Source organism: Dryas octopetala, chromosome 5 (genome assembly GCF_963921425.1).
Source record: "Dryas octopetala chromosome 5, drDryOcto1.1, whole genome shotgun sequence".
In the NCBI taxonomy this organism is placed as follows: domain Eukaryota; kingdom Viridiplantae; phylum Streptophyta; class Magnoliopsida; order Rosales; family Rosaceae; genus Dryas; species Dryas octopetala.
In genome coordinates, this window is record NC_141370.1 from 12,421,408 (window position 1) to 12,446,093 (window position 24,686).

General features: G+C 36.6%; 3 protein-coding genes across 6 annotated transcripts; 2 read left to right on the forward strand and 1 right to left on the reverse strand.

Annotated features, from left to right (window-relative positions):
• Nucleotides 1-169: 169 nt before the first annotated feature.
• Nucleotides 170-3,909, forward strand: LOC147284402 (RNA-binding (RRM/RBD/RNP motifs) family protein). 4 transcript variants are annotated; one of them, XM_086244262.1, is made up of 10 exons: nt 170-620; nt 782-844; nt 1,107-1,191; nt 1,301-1,369; nt 1,636-1,711; nt 1,953-2,004; nt 2,184-2,296; nt 2,369-2,438; nt 3,530-3,615; nt 3,702-3,909. In XM_086244262.1, exons 1-10 carry the CDS (start codon nt 294-296, stop codon nt 3,742-3,744), a joined length of 984 nt encoding a protein of 327 aa, XP_086100388.1. In that variant the 5' UTR covers nt 170-293; the 3' UTR covers nt 3,745-3,909. The 4 variants fall into 4 exon arrangements, with proteins under 4 accessions (XP_086100388.1, XP_086100390.1, XP_086100389.1 ...); XM_086244264.1 differs by having other exon boundaries at nt 2,214-2,296; XM_086244263.1 differs by having other exon boundaries at nt 172-620; nt 1,639-1,711.
• A 12,383-nt stretch (nt 3,910-16,292) lies between these two features.
• Nucleotides 16,293-17,487, forward strand: LOC147284403 (ethylene-responsive transcription factor ERF008-like). Its single transcript, XM_086243404.1, has 2 exons — nt 16,293-16,481; nt 16,559-17,487. The coding sequence occupies exon 2, from the start codon at nt 16,716-16,718 to the stop codon at nt 17,199-17,201; it is 486 nt and encodes a 161-aa protein (XP_086099530.1). The 5' UTR covers nt 16,293-16,481; nt 16,559-16,715; the 3' UTR covers nt 17,202-17,487.
• A 1,286-nt stretch (nt 17,488-18,773) lies between these two features.
• LEJ2 (Cystathionine beta-synthase (CBS) family protein) lies at nt 18,774-23,343 on the reverse strand. Its single transcript, XM_086243402.1, has 8 exons — nt 23,028-23,343; nt 22,705-22,792; nt 22,548-22,612; nt 21,863-21,911; nt 20,006-20,058; nt 19,581-19,696; nt 19,406-19,463; nt 18,774-19,313 (listed from the first exon to the last, which is right to left on the reverse strand). Exons 1-8 carry the CDS (start codon nt 23,232-23,234, stop codon nt 19,239-19,241), a joined length of 711 nt encoding a protein of 236 aa, XP_086099528.1. The 5' UTR covers nt 23,235-23,343; the 3' UTR covers nt 18,774-19,238.
• Between the last annotated feature and the right edge of the window lie 1,343 nt (nt 23,344-24,686).

A 24,686-nucleotide genomic window follows, 5' to 3' on the forward strand; every position in this document is an offset into this window, starting at 1 on the left:
ATTAAGCTAATAAAATTTAAAGAGGTAAAGTGAGAAACTATAGTTTAAGAGGGTAAATGTGTAAATAAGTTATTTTTTAATTAATTAACTGACATTCATAAGAGTTTTGAACTTGGACAGTCGGACCTGCTGTGACAAATGTATACTGAATGTCATCCACCAGACCTGGAGAAAACATATTGGGCTCCAACTTTCTTCAGCCCATCTGTGTGATTGCTGCTGCTGCTGCTATATCACAATACAGAAAACCAGAATAACCGAAATCCAAATAATTCTAGGGCTTGAAAATTCAAATGGACGACATGGCCGCTTATTACCCCCCACCACCACCACCACCGGGCTCGGTTCACTACCAATACTACCAACAGCCACCTCAACCGCTTCCGGCGGTGGCGCCACCGCCACAGCACCACTTGGTCCAGCCCTACCTCCCTCACCAGCCCCCACCTTTCGCCTCCTACGCACCACCTCTCGTCACCCAAGCCTCACACGACGAGGTCCGGACCCTTTTCGTCGCGGGCCTTCCCGAAGATGTCAAGCCCCGAGAAATCTACAACCTCTTCCGCGAGTTTCCGGGTTACGAGTCCTCCCACCTCCGAACCCCCACTGAGAAGTCTCAGGTATTGTGCTAACAATTGAAATTGAATCATGAATTGAATGCATAAGTTTGAGTGATTTTGATCATCATATAAGTGAAGCGATTGAGAAGTTGGGAATTTTGCAATTGGATTGGAATCTTATGGTTTTATGCGAGCTGACTGACTTCTTCTTGTGGTGGTAGCCTTTTGCTTTTGCGGTGTTCTTGGACCAGCAGTCTGCGATAGGAGCAATGCACGCGCTGAATGTAAGAACACTCACCTTGGCTTTTTTTATTGTACAAATGTTGTTAGTGATGCCATGTTGACGTACTGTTTGTATAATTTTGTATCAAGTCCAAAAGAGGAAATTAGGCTAATATTGGTTGATGGTTCGTGGTTTAAATTTATATTTGGGGCGATCACTCGACTTGTAATTCTGCTGAATTCTACCTCACTGTGAGTGCAGCCAATACTTGAAAGATGTAATAACATTAACTGAGAGCTCTTGATTGTGAACCTTGTTTTCAGGGGATGGTGTTTGATCTTGAAAAGGGGTCAACGTTATATATTGATCTAGCCAAATCTAATTCTAGGTCAAAGCGCTCAAGAACAGGTCTGTTGCTTGTTGGGTTTTTGTTTTTCCGCTTACTTTGTCCTTCTGTTTTTTTGAAGTTTAACTGGTTTTGAACTGCATCTATGCTTTTGTTGGTCATTATATGTAGATGATGATAGATCTGGCTCTGATAAGAAAGCTAGAGGTTCGTCATTTTCAAGGGGCACTCCTGATCCGGGTAAGAGGATTGCCTGTAACTGCTTGTGTAGAGGGAGTTAGCTCATGTGAATTCCTTCCGTGCAAATTTTATTGCACTAATTGTTCTGATATAGTTTATTCATAGTTTAGTTTTAGCTCTATCTCACTTCTCTTTATAATCACTTTTCTTGACAATTTCTGTAATGATTGACTAGTTTCTTAGATAAGAAATTATTGCCTAGTCACATGGAGGACACATTCTTATAAAAGCTCACATTGCACATGTTTTGCACGCTTGGACACTAGCAGGTGTTGGCAACATTCACATGCCTGGAATGGGTAATTCTGCTTACAACATCATTGGTTATCCACCTGCACCAAGGTCATCTGCACTGCTTAAGCACAGTTTTATTACATGGAAGTGATTACTTATAGCTCGATAATCAGCACATATTTTATTTTAAAATATATTGCTTCTAGCTGAAAGCTCAAGGGCTTAGTAAAAGCAATTCCTGAGCGCCCTGTTCCGTGAAGTTGGAGTATATTATTTCCTTTCTAAAATAATTACTTTTCTATATCTGTCAAACTTCTTGTACTAATATATTTTTCTCTTCACCTTTCAGTCATGGCAACTTCAGTGGCAGGGCTTTAAATGAGACAATACCTGCAAACTTGGTATGGTTGATTTTCATTTTTGAAGCATGCTTTTTGTGGATAATTTTGTATTGTACTTTTCTAATTTGCGTACAATATCTTTTGGAATCCCACTTTCACTTCAAATTATATGGGACATTATATGCACGTCAAATGACATTTAATTATGACAGTGTCATTGACCTTTATTACATTGACAGAATAATTCTTCAGCACATCATTTTCCACAGAATAATACTCCATGCCCAACACTTTTTGTGGCTAACTTGGGGCCAACTTGTACAGAGCAAGAGCTAATTCAAGTATTTTCAAGGTTGGTAGCCATTTTTTTGTCATCTGTATGGTTGTAAAACTGTGGTGTCATTTTCTTACTTGTTTTTATTAGGTGCCCTGGGTTCTTAAAATTGAAGATGCAGAGCACATATGGAGCTCCAGTTGCATTTGTTGATTTTCAGGTACTTTATGTCTGTTGTGGGGTTTTATCATTCATTTTAAAGATAACCCTATAATACCTTATTTCTGAGAGGGAGCCTGTTAAAATGTAAATAAAACACATATAATTCTTGTTTACTTTTACAAGGTTGAACCTTTTAGAGAACACTGATAAATACCCTCATTTACACACACAAAAACCAAAACCCAGCCAGCCCACCCCCGACGCCGACTCCAGCCACTGTCGCCAGCCGGCCTCCCTTCCTCTCCTTCCCTTTCTCTCCTCTCTCCTCTCCCTTTCTCTCTCTTTCCCTATCTCTCCTCTCTCCCCTCTCTCTTTCCCTCTCTCTTCTCTCTCCCTTTCTCTCTCTGCTCACTGCCACTCTCTCTCTCCAATCAGATGCAGGGGCCGGCAAGCTTGCTGGCCTCCAGATCGGTGGACTTTGCCGCGGACATTGATGGGGCTGGGTGGGGGCGGGCAGGGGTTGGGTTGGGTTGGGGGGGTGGGGGAAGGGCTGGGTGGGGGTGGGCCGAGCTGGGGCTGGGCGGGCCAGGGAGGGGATGGGGTTGGGTGTGGTGGGGCTGGGGCTGGGGCTAGGTTGGGGGGAGAGTCTACCCACCTCTCTTTCTCAGCAGGGAAGAAGAGGGAGAAAGAGGAAAGGAGAGAGAAAGGAAGGCCGACGAACCTGCGGGCGAAGGTGGAGATGGGTCTGGGCTTGGAGTGATGGGTGGTCCTGTTATTCAGGGATTTAGGGAGGATATTATGGTCATTTGGGTTAGGGGTTAGAATTATAATTTAAGAAAATGAGGGAGAGGGGTGTGTACTGAGAGGAAAATGTGTGTGCAAATAGCAACATTCTTTATTTAACAGGTTGAGTCTTCTTTACATTGGAATATGGATAGTTAAATTTTTTGACTAATAACATTTTAAATTTCTTTTCGTTATCATCCTATTGTTGCATTTTAGTGTCTGGTGCATAGAACTTAAGTTTGTCAATTTTATATTTTCACTGTGCAAATATATAAGAGAAGTCCCTTGTCGTATAATTTGCAATAATTGATTCCAGCACCTCCTAGACCTGCTATGTAAGTATATGATTTGCCATATCTGCAGGATACTGCAAGCTCAGCTGGAGCGCTGAGCCATCTGCAAGGCACAATTCTCTACTCCTCAACATCTGGCGAGGGAATGAGATTGGAGTATCCTTTAATAGCTCACTGTTTTTCTTTTTCTCTTTTCTTTGTCAATTTTTTTCTGCTGGAAGTTTTGCTTAACAAGAATCCAGGTTTGCCAAATCGCGAATGGGAATGCGCAAGAAGCCAAAGTAATTTGAAGAGAACAATAAGATATAGATGTTTGCTCATTTCCATGTCTAGATTCTGATTTATTGATCTAAAGATCCATTAATTTTTCAGTTTATAATTTTGAGCAAACGGAAAGGTTTATTCTTTCCATATTTTAATATCTTAGACAAATATGCTATCATTCCTCTTTCTTTTGTTTGTTCTGTTCATCTTTTTCCCCTTGATCTATCAATGGTGTCTATTGCCCGAAGTTGATAAATATAGTATAAACTTGGCTAAATTTGTTTTGATCTCAGAGTGATCATTTTGAGTTTTCATCTCCTTACCCATTTTTTTGGCAATGATCTCTTTAATTATTTTAAAAATGTATATGGATTTGTGAAAGTGACATATTTTGCATGGACTTGAAATACCCGATATTAAATTTTATAATTCCAACTTCAATGTGAAATTTTATAATTCAAACCCCAATGTAAAATTTTACAATTCTAACCGGGTTCATAATAGTTAAGGCCAAAAGGGATCAATTGGGCGGCTGGCTCCAATGACCTTTTCTAAAGATCATTCTACTTATCTTTAGGCATATATTAGGTTTTAATAAAAAAATAAATAAAATATGCGCTTAGCTAATAAATAAATAAACTTTCTTAAGAAATAAACTTTAGTTTGAATTCATTTAGAACATGTGTCAATTCGAGCATAGCAAAATATGAGCTTGAGCTCGTTCAACAAACGAGTATAGCTGAGTCGAGTTTAACCTAGCTCTGCCTCTATGAGCTTCCTTCGAACTTGATGGAGTAGTACTTGTACACCTTGGTATTTACCTCAACTTGCCTCATTTACAGTCCTAACTATAAACCAGAATTTGAGAGATGTGTAATTGCCGTGAAGTTATGCAAAGCACAAAGTTCGGCTACATTATTGCTTTCCATAGGGAGACAAGGATTAAATCACGTTGAGAGAGAAATCATGTCTCTTAGCAATTATTTAAACATTGACATTTGACGACACCTCACTCAACTGTAATATATTGTTCAATGTAAGTGGAGTGGACAGCTAAATTCTCTCTCTCTCTCTCTCTCTCTCTCTCTCTCTCTCTCTCTCTCTCTCTCTCTCTCTCATATTCATGCAGGGTGGCACCAGTGCACGTAACATAAGTCATAGAAAGCATAGTTAATTACTAAATGTCCATGACATCTTCCATGGAAATAAAAATGTCAAAGACAATGACATCCCCAACAGTTCCCACACATGTGACTTTTCCTTCCGACAGTCACACATACACGACCTCAGAATCTCAAATAATATAAATGAATACGTACAATTTGCCATGTGCATCAATGATAATCAACCATGCCTCCTAAACTCCTACAGCAAGGGACTAACTTTCCCTTGGATTTGTCACACATATATGCACTGTCACGCATAGTGCAATGCATGCATGCTCGATCCACATCACGGCATGGGGGATGATGATCATCGATCATAAATTCATATATAACTCATTTGGTTGATTGCTGTCTGCCTCTGGTTCATAGGTCTCAACTATATATGTCATATGTGGATGCATTACACATCTCTCAGAGGTCAGATCCTAATAACTCTCTCTCTCTCACATGCACACACATATATTATATATACATGTGCATGTTGCATACCCAATCAAATGTATTGAGGTGTAATAAATTTTTGGGATTAGTTTAAGTGAGAAAATGGATGGTATAATAAATTAGAATTAGGATAAGTTCAGAGTTGGATTTCCTTCAAAGTAACAAAAATATGTCAAGGTTGAAGTAGTGAATAGAGCAGCAACTACCATACCCAAATCATAGAGGAAATAATAATAGGAAAAATATGTTAAGCTCAATCATCCAGGCAGGTTTGACCTCTTGTTCCTCCAATTATTAAAGTAAGCTAGTATAGGCTTGGCATGTGCCAAAATAGTAGTCTTATGCTTATCTTAATTATGATTTGATAAATAATATATGCAGTTTAATTGGTTCCTTATCCTTTTGTTTTGACTAAAAAGTCAACAAGATTGGATAGGATATTACTTCACTATGGGAACCCCATTACATAAAACGAAGTTGGTTCCTCCTGCAATTTGTTTTAAATGCAACTTTATTGAATGATTTCTTTCTTTTTTGAAAAAAAAAAAAACCAAAAGCTAAGGATTCTCTCTTCCAAGTTCCAGCGCGCTACAGCTGAAAGTCTATGAAATTAAAGAGCAAGGACCAAACACATGGAGACCTCATAATACAGAGCACTCAAAGTTCTCTCTCTCTCTCTCTCTAGCTAGCTCCTCGCATCCCTATAATTTTCTACCCCACTCTATTTTGCTTTGAAACCTGCAGAATGCTCCAATTGACAATTTAATATTACTACTAGGCTCTAGCTATATGTGTATGCGAGATTCATATGAAAGCTACCTTTGTATCCTGAAAAAGCCAATCCTCTTCATAATTGCTTTCAAAATTTCACAACCTACCACCACCTACCCACTTTCTTCAAAATTTCTATCAAGATCAGAAAACAACAACACATTAAAAGAAGCTCCTTATTTTTTCGCTACAAAGTTTGGCTACTCTATATTTATATAGTTTATTGTACCGGTTAATCTATCTAATAATTATATATCATTGACCGGCCCCTTTATTTAAGTTGAAATAAGTTTATTTAAGGAATTATTTGTGGGGTTCATTTTATATTATATTTCAACTATTTGTATGTTTTGTAGATGTTTATTCAAAGGTATCTCTAAAAAATAGGTCCATTGATTTTAACTATTAAATTTTAATAAATTTTTAGTTTAGGTACCAAAATTAAATAGCATTTTAGATTAGGTACTAGTTGAAAAGTCAAACAAATTAATAAAGTAAAATATATTAGAATTTACAAATATTACATCACATGCCACTACAATAATAAAATAAAATAAATATTACATCACAAATATTACATTAATTTATACTATATTGTATTTTTTAAAAAAATCAATACAGTCACAACTTAATTGTGACTATCTTGGTAAATTGAAAGAGACAACTCACACCACTATACTATATATTATTTTGAGTAAAAATATTATTTTGAAATCTATTTATACTATATTGTAGTATAATTTCTCTAAAAAAAATTCAATTAAGTCACAACTTAGATGTGACTGTCGTTCAGTCACAACTAAATTTGAAGTTGTGAGTGTCGTACAGTCACAACTAAATGTGAAGTTGAGACTACATTAGCAAATTTTCAAGATAATATAAAAGTCTCAAGGGCAATTTTATCAAAACTTTATAAATTTTAACTAAAACTCATCATATGTGGGCTAAAGGATAAAAATGTCAAATGGAAAAGGCTCAAATAAAAGGGGCTAATATATTTGTAACCTAATCTAAAAAACTACATTTAAATTTGGTAGTTCAATTGAAATATTATATGGTCTTCATGCTATACCAAAAAATTATTGAGATTTGGTATTTAATCCTAATTTTCTACTAAAAAATTAGATAAATTAAAAACTATTAAGATATCTAATTTTTATTAAATAAATAGACGACTAAATTATTTTCGATAAACAATTAAATGATTACCATTTAATCAACGATCAAATAATTTTTGATTTAATTACTAAATTCTTTACAAAGATAATCATTCAACGGAGAACTAAGAAATAAACGATTTCGATCATTATTTGAGTCTTATACAATTTATCTAATAGATTCATAAAAAGTTGATAGATCACTAATTTAGAGATTGAAAACACAAATATGAGCTAAGATACTCACAAAAGAATTTTAAGAAAAATTTGATTTTGTAAAATTAATTTAGAATTTAAGTGCTGGCGTTAATTGAAAGATGAGTCAAATTTAAAATTAAAAGTGAAACAAAAAAACCCTAATTTAAACAAATGAAAAAGACTCGTCCTACTACTTAACTAGCCATCCAAACTGTAAATGCAGCTGATAATCCATGATTAAACAAATTATTAAATAGGTCCCCTAGGGCTAGGAATGGTTATAAAGTGTCTTTGATTTCATTTGATTGGTCAGAAAGGAAGCTAGCTTGAGCAGTAGTAACGTATTATTTCAATTAGGTAGCCAAAAGTATGTACGATGGTCGGTGCCTTTTAAATGTTCGCAGTGAATGATGTACAGCATCTTGTCTGAGACTCTGTGTCGTGGGTTTTATTTGAGCCATGCACATCTACAGAGTTAGAAAGGACCAGAGGTACAATCACTGATCTTGTGATGACTATGTTTATGATTTATGAGTTATGGGTAGCTTTTATTAGGGGCACTGAGGACAGCAATTGATTGACATTTCTTGCAGCAATTGACCTTTGCCCTTTTGAATATATCCAACCATTCAACAAGAGTGTGCATATTTGCACACCTTCTCGCCTCTTATTACACATTTCTTTTCCATTTAATAAATTACAATTTTAACCAAATCTAAAATAACCATAAAAGACAACTACACAAACTCAGCCACCCCAAGTCCCAAGTCCTTCCCCCCCCCCACCATTGTCGCCGACTCCCCGCCACCATTGTCGCTGGCTCCCCGCCACCATTTTCGCCAGTGAGATGGACCGCCGACCTCATTTTCTCTCTTACTCTCTTTCCCTCTATGTATTTCCCTCTTTCCTTCTTTCTCCTCTCTTTCTTTATCTCTCTCTCTGATGTCTCTCTATGTCTTTACCCCGACCCCACCCTCAGCCATCCCCGCCGTTGGCAAAGTTGCCAGTGGTTCAACCCGACAGTTCGCTTTGTTTTTTTTCTCTCTCTCACTCTCTCTATCTATCTCCATCTCCCTCTCTCCTTCTCTCTATCCTCTGTCTCTTTCCCTCTCTTTCTATCTCCTTTATCCATTTCCCTCTCTCTTCTATGTTCCTTTCTTCCTGATATGTCGCAGAGGTTGGTGACCGTGCCGACCTCTGCAATAGATCGGAAAGAGAGGTATAGAGAAGAAAGAGAGAAATGGAGAAAGGAGAGAGAGAGGGAAAGAGACAAAGGAGAGAGAGGGGGAGAGAAAAAGGGAGACCGGCGGACAACTCGCTGGCGTTGGACGAACTGTTTGGTCGGGGTGGGGTAAGGTGTGGTCAGGTCAGGACTTGGGTGGCTGGTGACTGGGTTTTTATTTATTTTTTTGGGTGTAATAAGGGTATTTGAATAAATTAAAGGGTGTGTAATGAGAAATTAAAAAAATTGAAAAGAAAAATGAGTGTGAAGTGAGAAAGGGGTGTGTAGTGAGAGGAAAAAAAGTGTGCAAATAGCAGCACCTTCAACAATGCATTGCAAAGATACGTTGAACCAGTACTAACGTGAGGTTAGTATACAAGAATGGATTAGGATAACTTAAGAGTTTGATCTTTTTAATGTAATCAAAAAAGAAAAGGGTATTTTTTTTAATTTTAGTATCTAAATTTTGATTCTTATCTTAATTGAGTATTTAAATGATTATTTATTGCAATTTCATACCTAAACTTTTATTTTGTCTTAATTTAATATATAATATCATTTCCGTCAAATAATACTAACAAATAGAGTTAAAGTCAAGGGTATTTTAGTTGACTTAAGTTTGTGAATGGACTAAATTGACCCTAATATATTAGAGGTACTTAATTAGGAAATGACTAAAAATCAAGTTTCAAAATTGAAAAAAGGAAAAACCCAAAAGAAAAAAGATATATATGTGGAAACACATATAGTATGATTAGTCTGAGCTCACTGCCAAATCCAACATCAATTTTTTTTTTTTTTTTATCAGGGAAAAACTTCCATTTGCATCAATATTGTCTTTTAACATAACTAATTAATGCCAACACAAGCTTTAGCTAGATTTAATGAATCTGTCTGATGTGGGATTTTGTCATAAAAAAACTTTATTACTATTAGTAATTTAATAATGACTTATCAAATATATATATATATATTGTAAATTGTTACGTCACTCTTCTAATATTGAATTAATTTTATTTGCATTTATGACTTGTATCCGGCGATAAAACTTCAACAAAATAGGACATACATTATTTAGATTCGTGGATGATCATAACCTTGTTGGAGGTAACATATAATGCAAACAAAATGTCGGAGACAATCACATATATATGATCATTCCACATACTATTTTAATTAATTAAATGAAAGATTTACTCCAACCACATGCTGTTGGCTCTTAGCGTATGCTGCATGCGTGAAAACGATGAACCCGAGGTGTATGTGGCATTATCTATAGTGACAAATGCAAGTACCCAATATAATATTGGGTAGTTGTTGTACTTACAAAGTTACAATCACTAATTTGCTCATTTTACTCTTTGTTTTTTCTATTAAGAAAAACATTTATGAATCAATTTGACCCCAAATGCAAAAAGTTGAAAAATAAAAAAATGAAAAAACATTTCATCTCCCCCTCCCTTCCCTCCGTCCGGCACTTTAGCATACTTCTTCATGTCCATGTTGTAGAGACATTGTTGGTGCCTCTTTTTTGTAGAAGAGACCCCAACAATAATGACCTTTTTTTAGGTAAAAGAGGTTGGACTAGACGTGCAAATGAATCCTATTTTTTGGCCTATTCCAATTCGAATCCATTTATAATCTTGATTCTTGAATTGTCATATTCAAATTGTAAATATATTAAGCTGATCAAAAGTGACGTTGTTCTTTCTTATATTTTTCTACTTCCTATTTTTTAATTTAAAATTTTTAATTAATCATATAAATAAGTACAATAATTTGAATTATTTTCAATTTATATAAAACTCAAATTATTCTTACAAATATATATAATAATATACAAAATAAATAATATGTTATATCAACTCAAATCATATTATTATCAGATTAAATGAGCTTTAATCTCTGTTTAGCTTGTTAAGTTAACCAGTTATTAAATTCATATCATAAATAAATTATCGAATGGAAATCACAATCATTCTATTAATTATTTAAGTTCAAATCTAAATTTGATCAAAATCCAATTGATTTGAAGTTTAGGTTACACTCCACTACAAACCATGGCCTCAGCAACCATGGCCAGTACTTCTCTTCTTTTTTTGAGAATACAAAATATTCAGAATAAAAAGGTTGAAGAAGAGTATAATTGTATTTTTATTATAAAAAAGTTTCTAGGGAATAAGTAGGTCAAATTAGGAGTTCAAATAGAACCATCCCATTATATTTTATAATATGTTTTAGGTATGTTTTAGTGAGTTTATTAGTTAAGATGTGAAGTTAGTGACTTTTATTGAGAATACATAATGTAGTTACAATGTTATAACAAGGGTGGGAATAGGTCGGTTTTATCGGCCAACCGATAATTCTATTAACAACTGACCCACCAAGTCGAGCTGATAATACCAACCGACTCATCAAAGTTGGTTTTGAAATTAATCAAATTTTGGTCTTATAATTTCAACCGACCCGCCTATATCGGTCTTATCGACCATTATCGACAATCGACTCGCAATCGACCCACAATTGGTGGGTCGGTTGTTGGTTGTCAAAATTGAATTATCGACCTTGTCGGGTCGGTCAGTTGTTTAGCTGATATGTAACTGACCCAATCCATTCTCACCCCTAGTTTATAACTGCAGCTGCAATTAGTTGCAAATTAATGCAATTACAATTGTGATGCAATTACAGCAGGCGACATTGTTTTTTTGTACGCAAGCAATTATCTCTTTTGGATAAATATTAGTAGTATGTCACTTATAATTAATTGACCCTTATGGCCTTATCTAAAAGCAATGCTTCATGTACCATATTTATTAACCATATCGGTCGTCCAGTTCTTCACATAAGTGGGGTCCACTTGTGCAAAAGTCACATCTAAAACGAATGCGGTACATTAAGCATGATTTAAAATTCTTTGAAGATGTGTAAATCCATTTTCGGATCAAAAGATAAAACCTACAACAAGATCATCAATTAATTGATGGGAATTACTTGAGTACCTGTTCATTGTCGATGTCTCGTCGCTGGTTGTCAGCGCACCGTTTTCGGTCTTAGTCTGGAAGATGGGTGATCGTGTTTGGAGTTGAGTTTCAAATATGAAAGATATATGGGTGTTTGTGTTCACGTTTAGAGGCTAAACGGTGTTACTCTTCCTACTACTATTAGGGCCTTTTGTGTGTTTTTATTTTAAAAAGCAGCTATCAAATAATTAGTGGTCTACATAAAAACCTCAGTACAAGCAAGTACTTAAACCTCATACTCAAGTAATTTCCTTATGGTGTGTTTGGATAGAGAAAAAAAATTTAGAATTTTAAACAAAACTTAGCATTTAAGAAATTACATGCTCTAATTTTCTTATTTCGATCTATAATTATAGAATTTTGTAAATTTTATGTGGAAAAAAACTTGGGATTTGAAAGCTGTAAATTCCAAGTTTAAATTCCACCTAAATTGGTGTCATTTTCAAAATTCTAATTTTTATATAAAAAAAAAAGGTCGTGTTCACCCATCACCTTGCCAATTAATTACAATACCACCACCACTACCACCATGTCGCAGTTACCATCACCACCACCGTCACCACCACTGCCACCGCCACCGCCACCGCCACCATCACCACCACAACCACCGACACCACTTCCGCCGCCACCACTACGACCGCCACCGCCGCCACCACCACCGACACCGACACCGCCACCACCACTACCACCGCCCGCTGCCACCACCCCCGACACCACCTCCGCCGCCACCACCACAGCTGTCACTACTGCCACCACCACCAAAACTGACACCGCCACCAGTACCACCACACCGACACTGACACCGCCGCCGCCGCCTCCATCACCACCACCATCGCCGTTGCCGTCGCCACCACCACCACCAATGAATCCGTTGCCGCCACCTCCAATACCCCAATTTTTGCCACCACCATTTCTCTCACCGCTCATGGGCCATCACCCCTACTACCATCATTAACTCACCAAAAGCATCATTTTTATTGTTGCCACCATCACCATCACTCTTTTATAAAACTACTATAAATTTTATATTTAAATTCCATTATGATTACATTTATTCAAACAAGAGAATTTACAAATTCTAGAATTTTAAATCACGTCATTTTTAATTCCGTCATTTGTGAATTCCTTAGTAGTTTCAAATTACTTCATTCAAACGCACCATTAATTAATCTTTGATGAGTTCAAATCATCTTTTTTTTTTTTTTTTTTTTTTCTATATGTTGTTATATTGTTTATGTTCAAAATTATGTTATCTTAAGGTTTATTTACTTCATTTTTAATAGAAATCTTAAAGAGTTCTTTATTAATAAGCCATAACATACAACTTTTTTCAGTCATAAACCTAAAATTCTAGTCTATTTATTTTTAAGCCACAAAAAATATTTCTAAGCTACAATTCAAGAAAAATTAAATATGAATCATTCAATACTATTCAAAGTCAAGCATATCCAAGTTTTAGTTTTTTTTTTTTTTTCTTTTGAGGGTTTAGGGTTTATGGTATGGTTTTTAAGATTTAGGGCTAAAGCCCTAAAACCCTAAATATGAAATCATAAAACCTAAATTATAAATGCTTAAACCTTAAAACAATATAATATTATTCAACAAAGTGTAATTCTATGAAATTATAAAGTATAACTTTACAAGAGTTACATACTGCATCATAACAAAATAAAGTGTAACTATTTACATACTACATCTGTTCGTATGATGAATCATCTGGGCATAACGACAAGTCACACAAAGCTTAACAACATATCATTTGGGTCTAGGCCCAAAAGCTAAGCCCCTCCTAGGCATCGACTTCCTAGGCCCAAAGGCTAAGCCCTTCCCGGACTCCTAGCCCCTGACCTCCTAGGCTCCGGCCCCCTAGGCTCCGGCCTCCTAGGCCTTGACCTCCTAGGCTCCGGCCTCATAGGCTCCGGCCCCCTAAGCTCCGGCCTCCTAGGCCTTGACCTCCCAGGCTCCAGCCTCATAGGCTCCGGCCCCCTAGGTCCTGATCTCCTAGGTTCCGGCCTCCCAAGCTCAAGCCTCCTAGGCCCCGACCCGTGTCAACTCACTCAGATCCTCGAGACAAGTGACATGTGGTGCTCTTACAGTTCGAGTCATTACAAGGGACACGTGTCATCACCGGATTGGTTGACACTCTTCCAAAAGTATTATAAAAGAGGTACTTTCTTGTCACAAAGGATAATTCAATTATTACTATACTATTCACTCACTCTGCTCACAGATTCTTTGAACACTGATTTGAGCGTCGAAGGAGGTTTGGAAGGTACCACACCGGTGCCCTTCCCGCTCACTTTTGTATACTTGCGCAGGGTGCTTTGGATACTATTCTTTCTCCACTATTCACTAGTCGGACCCAGCTACTCGTTTCTACCCCACTTCGACGTGTCATCCACTCAGTGGTAGGTCAACGGGTCCACATGGTTTGACTCGACGTTGACTGCTTTACCATTTTTCAGCATCAACAACATCATAAAAAAATAAAGTGTAATTATGTGAATGTTACATACATCGTCAAGAAAAAAGTTTAGTTTTAAGCTAATTGTTATAGCTTAAAAATAAATAGATTTTTTACATAAATTTATGAGTAAAACTTACAATTTTTTGTGACTTTTTGCTAATTCACTTAATCTTAAATGCTAAGTACAAACTCAACACAAAAACATAACTACAAACAAATTCAATTACTAGGATTCCCACTGGGTGTTGATTTGTCATTTGCTTTGAATGGGCAGTGTACTCCTCCCCACCTATCCCTGTCATGTTGTGCACTATTTTTCTTATATAAATGTGTGTTCAATTTTCCTTTAAAAAAAAATATGCGTTTTCAATTTTAGTTGTTCTCTTTGATAATAGTAACAAGTGAATTAAATTGGAAAAAGAAAAAGGATTCTTATAATTTTATAATTTCCTTCATACACTAGAAAAAACAAGATTCTTCAACTTGATGGTGTCTAATCCTCCAAATTCATGTGTTGTCCTACTACTGATGTTATGACTTCTTACAAGTTACAAGAGTTGTGATTTTATTCGACCGCCACACAAAAGTCTCTCTCAATCACTTTGTGTGGCGGTAAATTCATGGAACCGAACCGAAAAATAATAAAAACAATAAAAATCAGATACTAACCTTTATGCATAAATTAATAGGCCGGCCCAATAATTTGATTAACAGGTTTTTTCAATTTTATTTAGTGGGCCATTTGGAATTGAAAATGCCCACATTATCCCTCACTCATCACAACCAAACAAGATAAGGGAAGGACAAAATTGCCCATCCTCTGAAATTGTGTGGAGGGAAAAGTCAATTTCTAACGGTATAGGAAAAAAAAAAACGACATAAATAATAAAACCCAAAAGTAGAAGCAACAATTTAGGTTTATGTTTGGAGTGCTTTTGAGTCTTTAAAGTGCCAAGAACAGTGGCCAAAAAAAAAAAAAAAAGTGCCAAGAACACTTTTAGATGACAAAAATGGGTCATTCCGTCATTCAAGACTTTCAAGTGCACCGCCTCACGTAATGTCTTGAAAAATATGTGCGAGTGAAAGAATGCTTTTTTTTTTTTTTTTTTTTTTTAAATAAAAATTTAAGAGTGGTTCGGTTATACATTTAGAATAATATTAAAGATTTTAAATTTAAATCTTGAAAAATGTGACAATGTATGAGTTAATATGTTATTAGTGGTAAATAAATGAGTCTAAAATAGGCCTTAATATAGATTTATGAGACACTGATCTTAAATTTGTATCTTAAATTTAAATCTCAAATGATGTAGCAATATGTTACTTGTGGTAAATAAACTGGGTACTGATATAGATTTATGAGACACTATCACGATATTTTAAATCAAAATTTAAGATACAAATTTGAAATCCTTTACAACACTCATACATTTACTGAGGGTGTATTAGACTAATTGTGACTTAAGCGATAATTTTTCAATAAAGATACACAAAATGATTTTATTAATAAAAAATAAAATTACTTTTAATAAAATCACAATGAAGTAAAAGCATTTCTTATATTGCGGCTCTTAAATATGAGAAATGATTATAAGTACTATAACATCATATTGTATACTGATGTGGTGTTACGAATCTATTCGAAAGATAACATATACATAATTATCAATATTTAAATTATAAATATTAAACTTTTACTCTTAATGCAGTTATTGGGTAACCCAATTAGAAGAGCGGTAGAATTGTCCCCTTTATATCCAAATTTAATCCCCCCTCCCCCTAAAAAAAAAAAAAAAAAACTTTTACTCTTAATAATCATACATATTATAATTTAATTCGTAACATCATATGATTATATCATCCTCCTATATAGTGTTATTCTGTTATCCTCACATAAAATACTTATTTTCCTATACACCCTCTCATAAAAGTAAAATAAATAAATAAAGGACATTCTTTCGTCACCATTAATTACAAATGAGAATTGAGAATTCTTTTTTTCTTCAGATTAAAAAAGAGAACAAAGAAGAAAAAGAGAATTCTTTTTCAGAACCTTTGAATTCCACTTCACTTACCCACAAACAGACAGCTTCCATCACTACCTCCACCACCCAGTAGATATTTTATCTTTATTTATTTTTTAAGAATTGTATAAGTCACAATTCATTTGGGTCATTTAGAAAAGAAAAATAAAACATAGCTCAGATAGAGATGCAAAATCTGCACCGTGTTTTTCTAAGAGAGGTCCTCAGTCTGACTAACCATTACTAATAAGCAAAGTAGGAAACCTCCAACCAAAAAAAAAAGGAAAAATCGGTGAGATACTGAGATTTGTGTCGGTGAATTTGGAATTTATTTCCGGATTTAAAAATTTTCTCTTTGTTGGGTTTCAGAGACGTGGAAGCCTACCCAGATGACAAGCTTAGTGGCCAAGTAGCATCATGCATTTGCAACCCTCCCCCCACCGCAGAAAACCACACCGAGCCTGTCGTTTTCAGCAGCTTTAATTTGCATTCTCAGAGCGAGAAGAAGAAGAAGAAGACGACGAATATGGAGGGTCGAGGAGGAGGAGAGGAGAATAGGAAGAGAGGAGGGGTTGAGATTAACGACAAGCCGTACAAGGGGATAAGGATGAGGAAGTGGGGCAAGTGGGTGGCTGAGATTCGAGAACCCAACAAGCGCTCCAGAATTTGGCTCGGCTCGTACTCCACTCCGGTAGCGGCGGCTCGGGCTTACGACACGGCGGTTTTCTATTTGAGGGGGCCTTCGGCGAGGCTCAATTTTCCCGAGGCTTTGGCGGTGGATGGTGGCGGCGCCGGCGACATGTCGTCGGATTCGATAAGGAAGAAGGCGACCGAGGTCGGCGCCCGAGTCGACGCGGTCGAGACGGCTCTGCGCCACCACCGCTCCGTGGCTGGAGGAGGAGGGGGAACGAACGAGATTAAGCCGTGCGGCGGCGCGAACGGGTTCGTGGAGCGGGTCGACTTGAATAAGATGCCCGACCCGGAGAATTCGGATGGTGAGTGCTACGAGTGAGACAGAATTCCGGAATGGTCTAAGTCTTGGTCTCTGTAGTGTTTCTGATTGAGCGATGATGGCTGTCTGCTAACGTGCGCAGGGGAGGTATGTGACGGCTGAAGCAATCATGAAGCTTTTCGTCCTGGTCATGGAATATTAGAATTAGTCTCTTCTACTGTACCTCTTTTTTTGGTTTTTTTATTTTTTTGCTTTTGAGTTTTGATGAAGAAATTTTGGCCGTCTAAAAACGTAATATAAAATGTAAATTATGGTAGTAATTAACTAATTATTAGCTTATTTTTGTTCCCTCTCTGTATTTATTATCTTTTTTTTTTTTGGGTATTTCAATTTTCTCCTTGTTGTGGTAGTGAACTTGTAATGGGAATTGAATTGATGGAAGAGAGCAGAAATGGAAGCATATTGGGTAGGATTTAACTTGAAAAAGGAAAAAGAAAAAAGGGAGAGAACTGAGAAGGGAATGTAGTTGTGATTTGTGAAGAGGGGAGCAGAAAGGGCCTACAGGGAGAGACAGCAGTTGGGGCAGGGGCAAAAAGGGCCAGGCCAACCACTAAAGTCTCCTATAACTACTAATAAAGCAATTGAGATTTCAGAGTTAGGTATTTTCTGGTTCTCTCTACTGTTGCTGATTATCATTTTTGACTAGTGGTGGTGCTGGTGGTGGGGTACCGGAGACAGAGACGGTGCTGCTGCTGCTGCTGCTGCTGCATGACCATGATATGATGGATGCACAATGCACTTTATCGGTTTTGTCCCCTAGGCTCTAGCCCCGTTACCACTAACGGAGTTGTGGGGTTGTGTCCGTTTCTTTCACCACGTGTTAGATTGTGTTGAGAGATAGACACATTTATACATACATACTATACTGTAGCCTGTAGGTATATATTCACAACAAGAAAAACACACGGGTGTATAAGCAATTTCTTCTTTGGCTACGACGCCTCTCCTCAGTCTCGGATTCTATAATTTCTATTTGGGGTCAAATGACAAGTGCGCAGTCTCCGTGGTCTCTGCGACATGACTATTAGCAGTAGCTGCATACAGATAGACTGATAGTAAGAGGCTAAGAGCCTTGTACACTGCGGTTTTGGCTGGTGCATGAGCTGTAATCCACGTTTTAGTTTAACCATTTCTATTCCACTTTACACTAGAGGACAACCATCAATCCACAATTAGCGGCCAAATGGGTGTTTCTACTTATGCTAATTAGATTATTAGAGTTTTAAATTGTTAAAAAAGTTCTCAAATCTCAATGATGTAGATGTTCTAGGTTTATAGGTGTTGAAGAAAGCAAGCAAGGCATTGTGTATTTGTGTTGTCTATTTCCAATTTCTTCAATAACATTGTTGATTGCTCCTCCCAACTCCTCGAGGGTTGATTGATTGCGGTTCCACATGTTATTTCCATCATGTGATCAAAGAAAAATATTTTCTTCCTCAATAGTTCAATTAGACAATCATTTTAACTATGATCCATTTTTAAAGCACAAGTGCACAATAATGGAATCCCAATAAAGAAAGATGAGGACAATCATGGTCATGGTAAAGTCTACAACCTCGCCATTCCCCAATCCAACCATATTGTTCAACTACTATGGGTACGGCTAATTTTGGCAATCATGGAGACATGGACCAACCCTGTGGTCGCTTCAGTTCAACAACAAACACCTGCTGCTATAAGATAGCCAATGAAAATTTGTGAGGACACAACATCCAGAATGGAATGGGATCAGATGCAAACCCGAACTACAATATGTCGTATCATTAGTTTCTTCTTTCCTTTCCTGCCCCTTATCTGGGGGGAGGGACAAGCACGTAAGTTCGTCGGTCCATAACCCTTTAATCCTGGTAGCTACGCTTATCATTCATAATCAATACAATCTCATAGCTGACTTATACAAACACACTGCCAAAATTGTACCTATAAAGCAGACCAGCTCCTCCAGCATCTTTTATCATTGCACCATAAACATCTGCAAATGAACTGATGCATGTGTGCCAAATCGGATGCCCTCGAAAAACTGTCAGTCTCTGGTTGTTATGTTTTCATTTCACTAGCATGTTTTATTTGAAGGGCAGCTCTTATGATGTTTCCTCTTGTAATAATTCCAACCTATGGAGTGAAAACAATAGCATATCAGAGACCACAGAAAAAAAAAAAATTATGAAGACAGAAAGATCAAGAGAAAATAATGCATCACTTACCAGCTTACCGTTACCATCTATAACTGGAAGCCGACGATATTTTGTCTCAAGCAATAATCTGACATCAGATAACAGAAGTCAACACTTTCTTGGTAGATCAATAATAGGATGCAGAAAGGGGGAAAAGTAGACCAGGAAAAAGGGGCAGGGGCGCAGGGGCGCAGGGCAACAATACCTAGCAGCATCCTCAAGATTGGTGGTTTCACGAACAACAACTGGTGCTGGTGTCATCAAATCACCCACCACCTGCCCATTGGTTTTACTGAGCAACTCTTGTACCTCATTAAAAGTCTGCATAAATTGTTGGGGGGAAGAAAAGTACTGGTGAGACTACAAAGTTGCTCTCTTCACAATGAAGCAATTCGAAATGCTACGGAGCCAAAATCACTACACCTCTTGATACCAATGGCCTCCATTGGAATAGACGAGAAAAATACAAGTCTAGGAAAACTCTTAAATCCATAATCCCTTAAAGAATCCACCTCGTTACTGAGATGATATATTAAAACTAATATAAATAGATGTAGAAAAACACTGAGGACAGTTAAAAAAAAAAAAAGAATTTAATCCCAAAAGAGAAAGAAAAAAAATCTGACATACTTTCCAAGAGCTGTCAACTTCAGGAAACATGCTGGTGTCAGTTCTTCCACTACCTATCAGGTGAAATATTGGAATGATTTATATTATGTAAGAGATGACAATCTTGACCATTGTGCACAGAAAATCATCCATTTTCATTTGAGATTCCTAGCACCTTACCATACAGAAGGGAGCTTATCCATATCTAACACATTATTTGAAACAAATTTTATCTATACTCGAATTGATTTCAATCAAATAAAAATGAACTGAACTGAACTGATTTTCAATTGTTTGAAAATAAAGGGAAAATGAATTAACTCGAATTCACTTTACCATTCAAAACAAGGCTTATTAGCACAAATGCCCCTTGAAAGTAACTTTCATTCTCACTTTGCCTTCTTAAAGTTTAATTTTCTCATTTTGCCCCCCGAACTTTACAAACCCTCATATTCCGTCAAGTCCATCAATGACTCCATCAAAAAAGCTGACGTGTCGCTCATCCACGTAAGCGATATGTCGGATTTTTTAGCGTAGCCATTGACAAACTTGACGGAATATAGGGTTTATAAAGTTTGGGGGGCAAAGTGAGAAGATTAAAGTTTAAAGGGGCAAAGTGATATTGAAAGACACTTTCAAGGGGTATTTGCACGAATAAGCCTTCAAACCAATAGGGGAAACAAATGGATTTCCCCCTTTAACTGGAGATAACTGCTACAGACTAGCATTGTTGTAATATACAACAGTTGCACAGACTGGAATTATTTTATTTACGTCACCAAACAGAGCTAACAAGCTGAATTAGTGAATTCCTTATTTTGAAAAGGTAAAGAAGGTTCCAAACAGGCTGAGGCTATAAAAGAAATTCAACTAATCCTTTGCATCTCATGTAAGATTGATATGCAAACAATCATACTTATTTAATGAAAAAAAAAATGAGTATACAATAACCTTTTGACCCTTTTTAAAGAGATGCATATTAATATGAGATCCTTGCACGACACTCCATTTCCTATTCAGACAATATTGATTGATATTTGTGAGATTAGAACCTCATTTTTTTTAATTTTTTTTTTTATATATTTTAAAAAAAAGGTAAACTGAATTCTTTACTTGCCAGTAAGTACATCAGGATTTGCATTTATGTTTCTTTCTATATTAAGACGACTTAGTTGTGAACTGTTTGGGTTTGGTTACATGGATCCTAATAACATACATATTGGGTTTAGCCACATGAATTTTCTTTAGCCATTCAATCCTATCTGGAGCTATATCCTTCATTGAATCTCTTTTGGACATATCCTTCCTAATAACTTTCACCCATGTCATTCATGGTATACTCTTCAATTCTCCTCCTTGAATAGTCTCACTCTTTCACACTGGCACATTTGTTTCTACTTTAAACAATTTTCACATGTCCAGACCATCTTAAACAATTTCCCCTCATTTTATCATCAATTGAAGCTACCCCTACTTTAGAGCAGATATCTTATGTTACCACTCATAAACCTCATCTCCAGTTTTGTTTCTTTTTATGGTAGAAAATGTCATCATATGAAAAATAGCTTCAATGTCGTACCACAAATAAATAATATAGACTTTAATGCATCTCAGCCATAATAAATATTACCCGCTAAAAAATGAAGTAAACAAAACAAGCAGAACTTGAAGATTCAGATCACCATTTCCTCATATCTCATGATCTCAAGGGGTGGTCTAGCAGTATCAGGTATATAAGTTGTAGATATGATAATGAATCAAATGAAGGTGAAAACCAGATAAAATAAGACCATGAAATTAATTAGAAGTAACTAAATGAATGACAGGGTATAAGTCCATAAACAGCATAAAATAATATCGCTTTATATATTTAATTACCTGATATGGTGTCCAATGCTAACAAGTCATAATCTGAAACAAGACCGACCTGCATTAACAAAAAACAAAATATATATTATTTGTACAATGGACTACATTAACCTCACATCAGGCCAATTATTTGCTTGTTTTGCTAAGGACAAATCAAGAAACAGATACTGACACTGACTACAAAAGTAGGGTGGTAATAACTTCTCAGAAAAGAAAGACATGATTGTTTAGATGACAATACCATTGGAAAACTTAGGAAATTCTTAAGAGGTTGCAAATAGACATCTGCATGCTTGCTTAAGTACAGCCAGCATGCATATACTATTATGCTGAACATATTGTACATATGTTTCAAAACGAACAAAGCAGGTATGTGCACTCTCGACCTTCAAGGGCATAACATAATCCTGAAACAATCAGGGGAGGAGAACAAAAAAGTTCCAAGAGATAGTTTACATGTCTGTTGTTAGTTTAGACCCTCAGAACTGGAAGCCGGAAGGTCCAACCTGAATGCCTAAGTTTCACATATAATCAGAATGTACCTTGAGTAAGAGAAGACTTTTGATGTATGAATTCAGAAATCATAAATAGGAAATCATTTGTAAATGAAGACTAACAATACTCAGATTTTCCAGCATCCAGCATATATTCGAGAACACAAAATGTTGGACAAATAAGGATGATGAAATCCTACCAATTTCCAGTCCTCGTCGATCACCGGAAAACCAGTGATTCTGTTTTCCACACAAATTTCTATAGCTGTAGGCATAAAGGCTGATCCATCAGAAAAAATGAAAAATCTATAAAACAGTATTACACGTGAAGCTTCATTTCACACAATAAACAAATACCTTCATCTACAGTTGTTGTCGGCTTCACCACATGCAAATCCTCTCTTCTGGTCATAAAATCACCAACAGTATGAACTCCATTTTTGGCCTGCATAGAAACACAAATGAAATGATCCAATTCCAATCAAACACACAAGTAACCAAATTGCAGAGCAAGGAATTGAAGAACCATTGCATGCTTTACAGGAATCGTTAGTTGTGAGTAATTAACTGTGCAGCGCTCCATTTCTACATTTTCAAACACTCACAACACCATAACACAGAAATCACCATCACCCAAACTTATCACAAATTCTAATTAACACAAAAATGAGAAGAAATACCGGTACGGAATCGGCCATCAAGAAACCGCTAGCGGCGGCGGCGAAGGACCTCCGGAGCCCCAAAGCGCGACACGCGGCGACGGACACCGGAAACCGTCTCCGGCCTGAACGAAATAGGAGCAGGCACGGCAGCCGATTTACCGGAGCCGGAGCCGAAGCCGTAGAATTAGCGAGGAGTAGAGATTCTGGAACAAAAATCGAGCTCATGGCTGATGGTTTGGGTGAGTCTGGTGGTAGCTGAGTCACCGAGTCAGGACTCGGGAGTGTGCTTTCGAAAGAGAAATTAGGAATCTGTATTTTGCATATTAGCAGTATCATCAGCTGCAGCAAAGTAACCGCCCTCGGATTGAGACCGCGCGGATTTAAAAACTAATTTGACTGATGAGCTGGCAAAGTTGCCTTCGTGGCGCTCTCTGGTTTCGGGTGGGGCCAAAGGTGCGATACGACGATGGGATTGCGTCGTCTTTGTTTTGGCTTCACTCTCACTAGCATAAACGACTGAGCGTAGCCACCGCCAGTTGACAAAAATACCTTTAATAAAGGGCGCATTAAAGTCCTGGCCAAAAAGGAAAAAAGGACGCATTAAATGGTCATGCGTCGACGCGTCGTGCATATGACTATCTTTAGCTGAAGTTCGATAGAGTTGGATAAAACACCACAGTAGCACACATGTCATAATCGATGTGGAACATTGTAATTTGCTTTTGTTTGAGCAGAAAATGAAATGATACAAATTTTGAATAACTGTGAGTGATAGTGGACAATCATAGTTTGATTGAATGTGAAATGTTCTTAATAGATAATTCATTCATTTATTGTATTTGATCACATTTGCTCAACATTATAAAGTTAAAATCTAGTATAAAGTTGAGAAATTATGTGTCATTTAATTAATCTAAAGACTTTTATAAAATTCTCTCACAATTCCTCATAATTAATCTATCATATTAGCCAGACTCTGAAATACTATACTTAAGAAATTATTATCTAACAAATATATAAATAAATTAGTCAAATTAATCAAATTATGCTAGAGAATCAAATTGACTAAAAGTCCAAAAAAAAAAAAAAAGCAAATTATCTAAGTGTGTGGATCCCACTTGTAAAATAGAATTGATTTTGTGTTCTTTACTTTGAAAAAATTTCAAGTCTTCACAATGTATCCTCTTTAAAGAAATTTCGATCGATATTTGCAAAACCTTAATCCTAAACTACCACAGATCCAAGGGATAAAGATCATGGATGTTGCAAAACCTTATCTGAGTATATGTCTCCTTAAAAAATTTCTAGCTAATATGTATATTTGGAATCTATAAAGCCTTCTACAATGGTGATCCCCAAATACCCAAATCAATTTTGGGTATCAAAAAGTGTAAAAATATAGATTTTGGGGATCACCAACACAATGGTGTTGTGGCCCAAATATGAGAATATTAATATTTAACTCATTTATTTGTTGGTGGACCAGCCATTTACTTTGGTGATGGGCCAGCTATTTAATAGCTTTTATTTGTTAGTGGGTCAACCATTTAATTTGGTTTTGGGTATAGTCTATTCCCGAAATTATGGATAGCTTTTGGGTCTCAAAAAATTATGGGGATCACATTCCGGCCCTTTGTGGCTGGACTATACCCATTTTATACTCAAAAAATGAGTTTG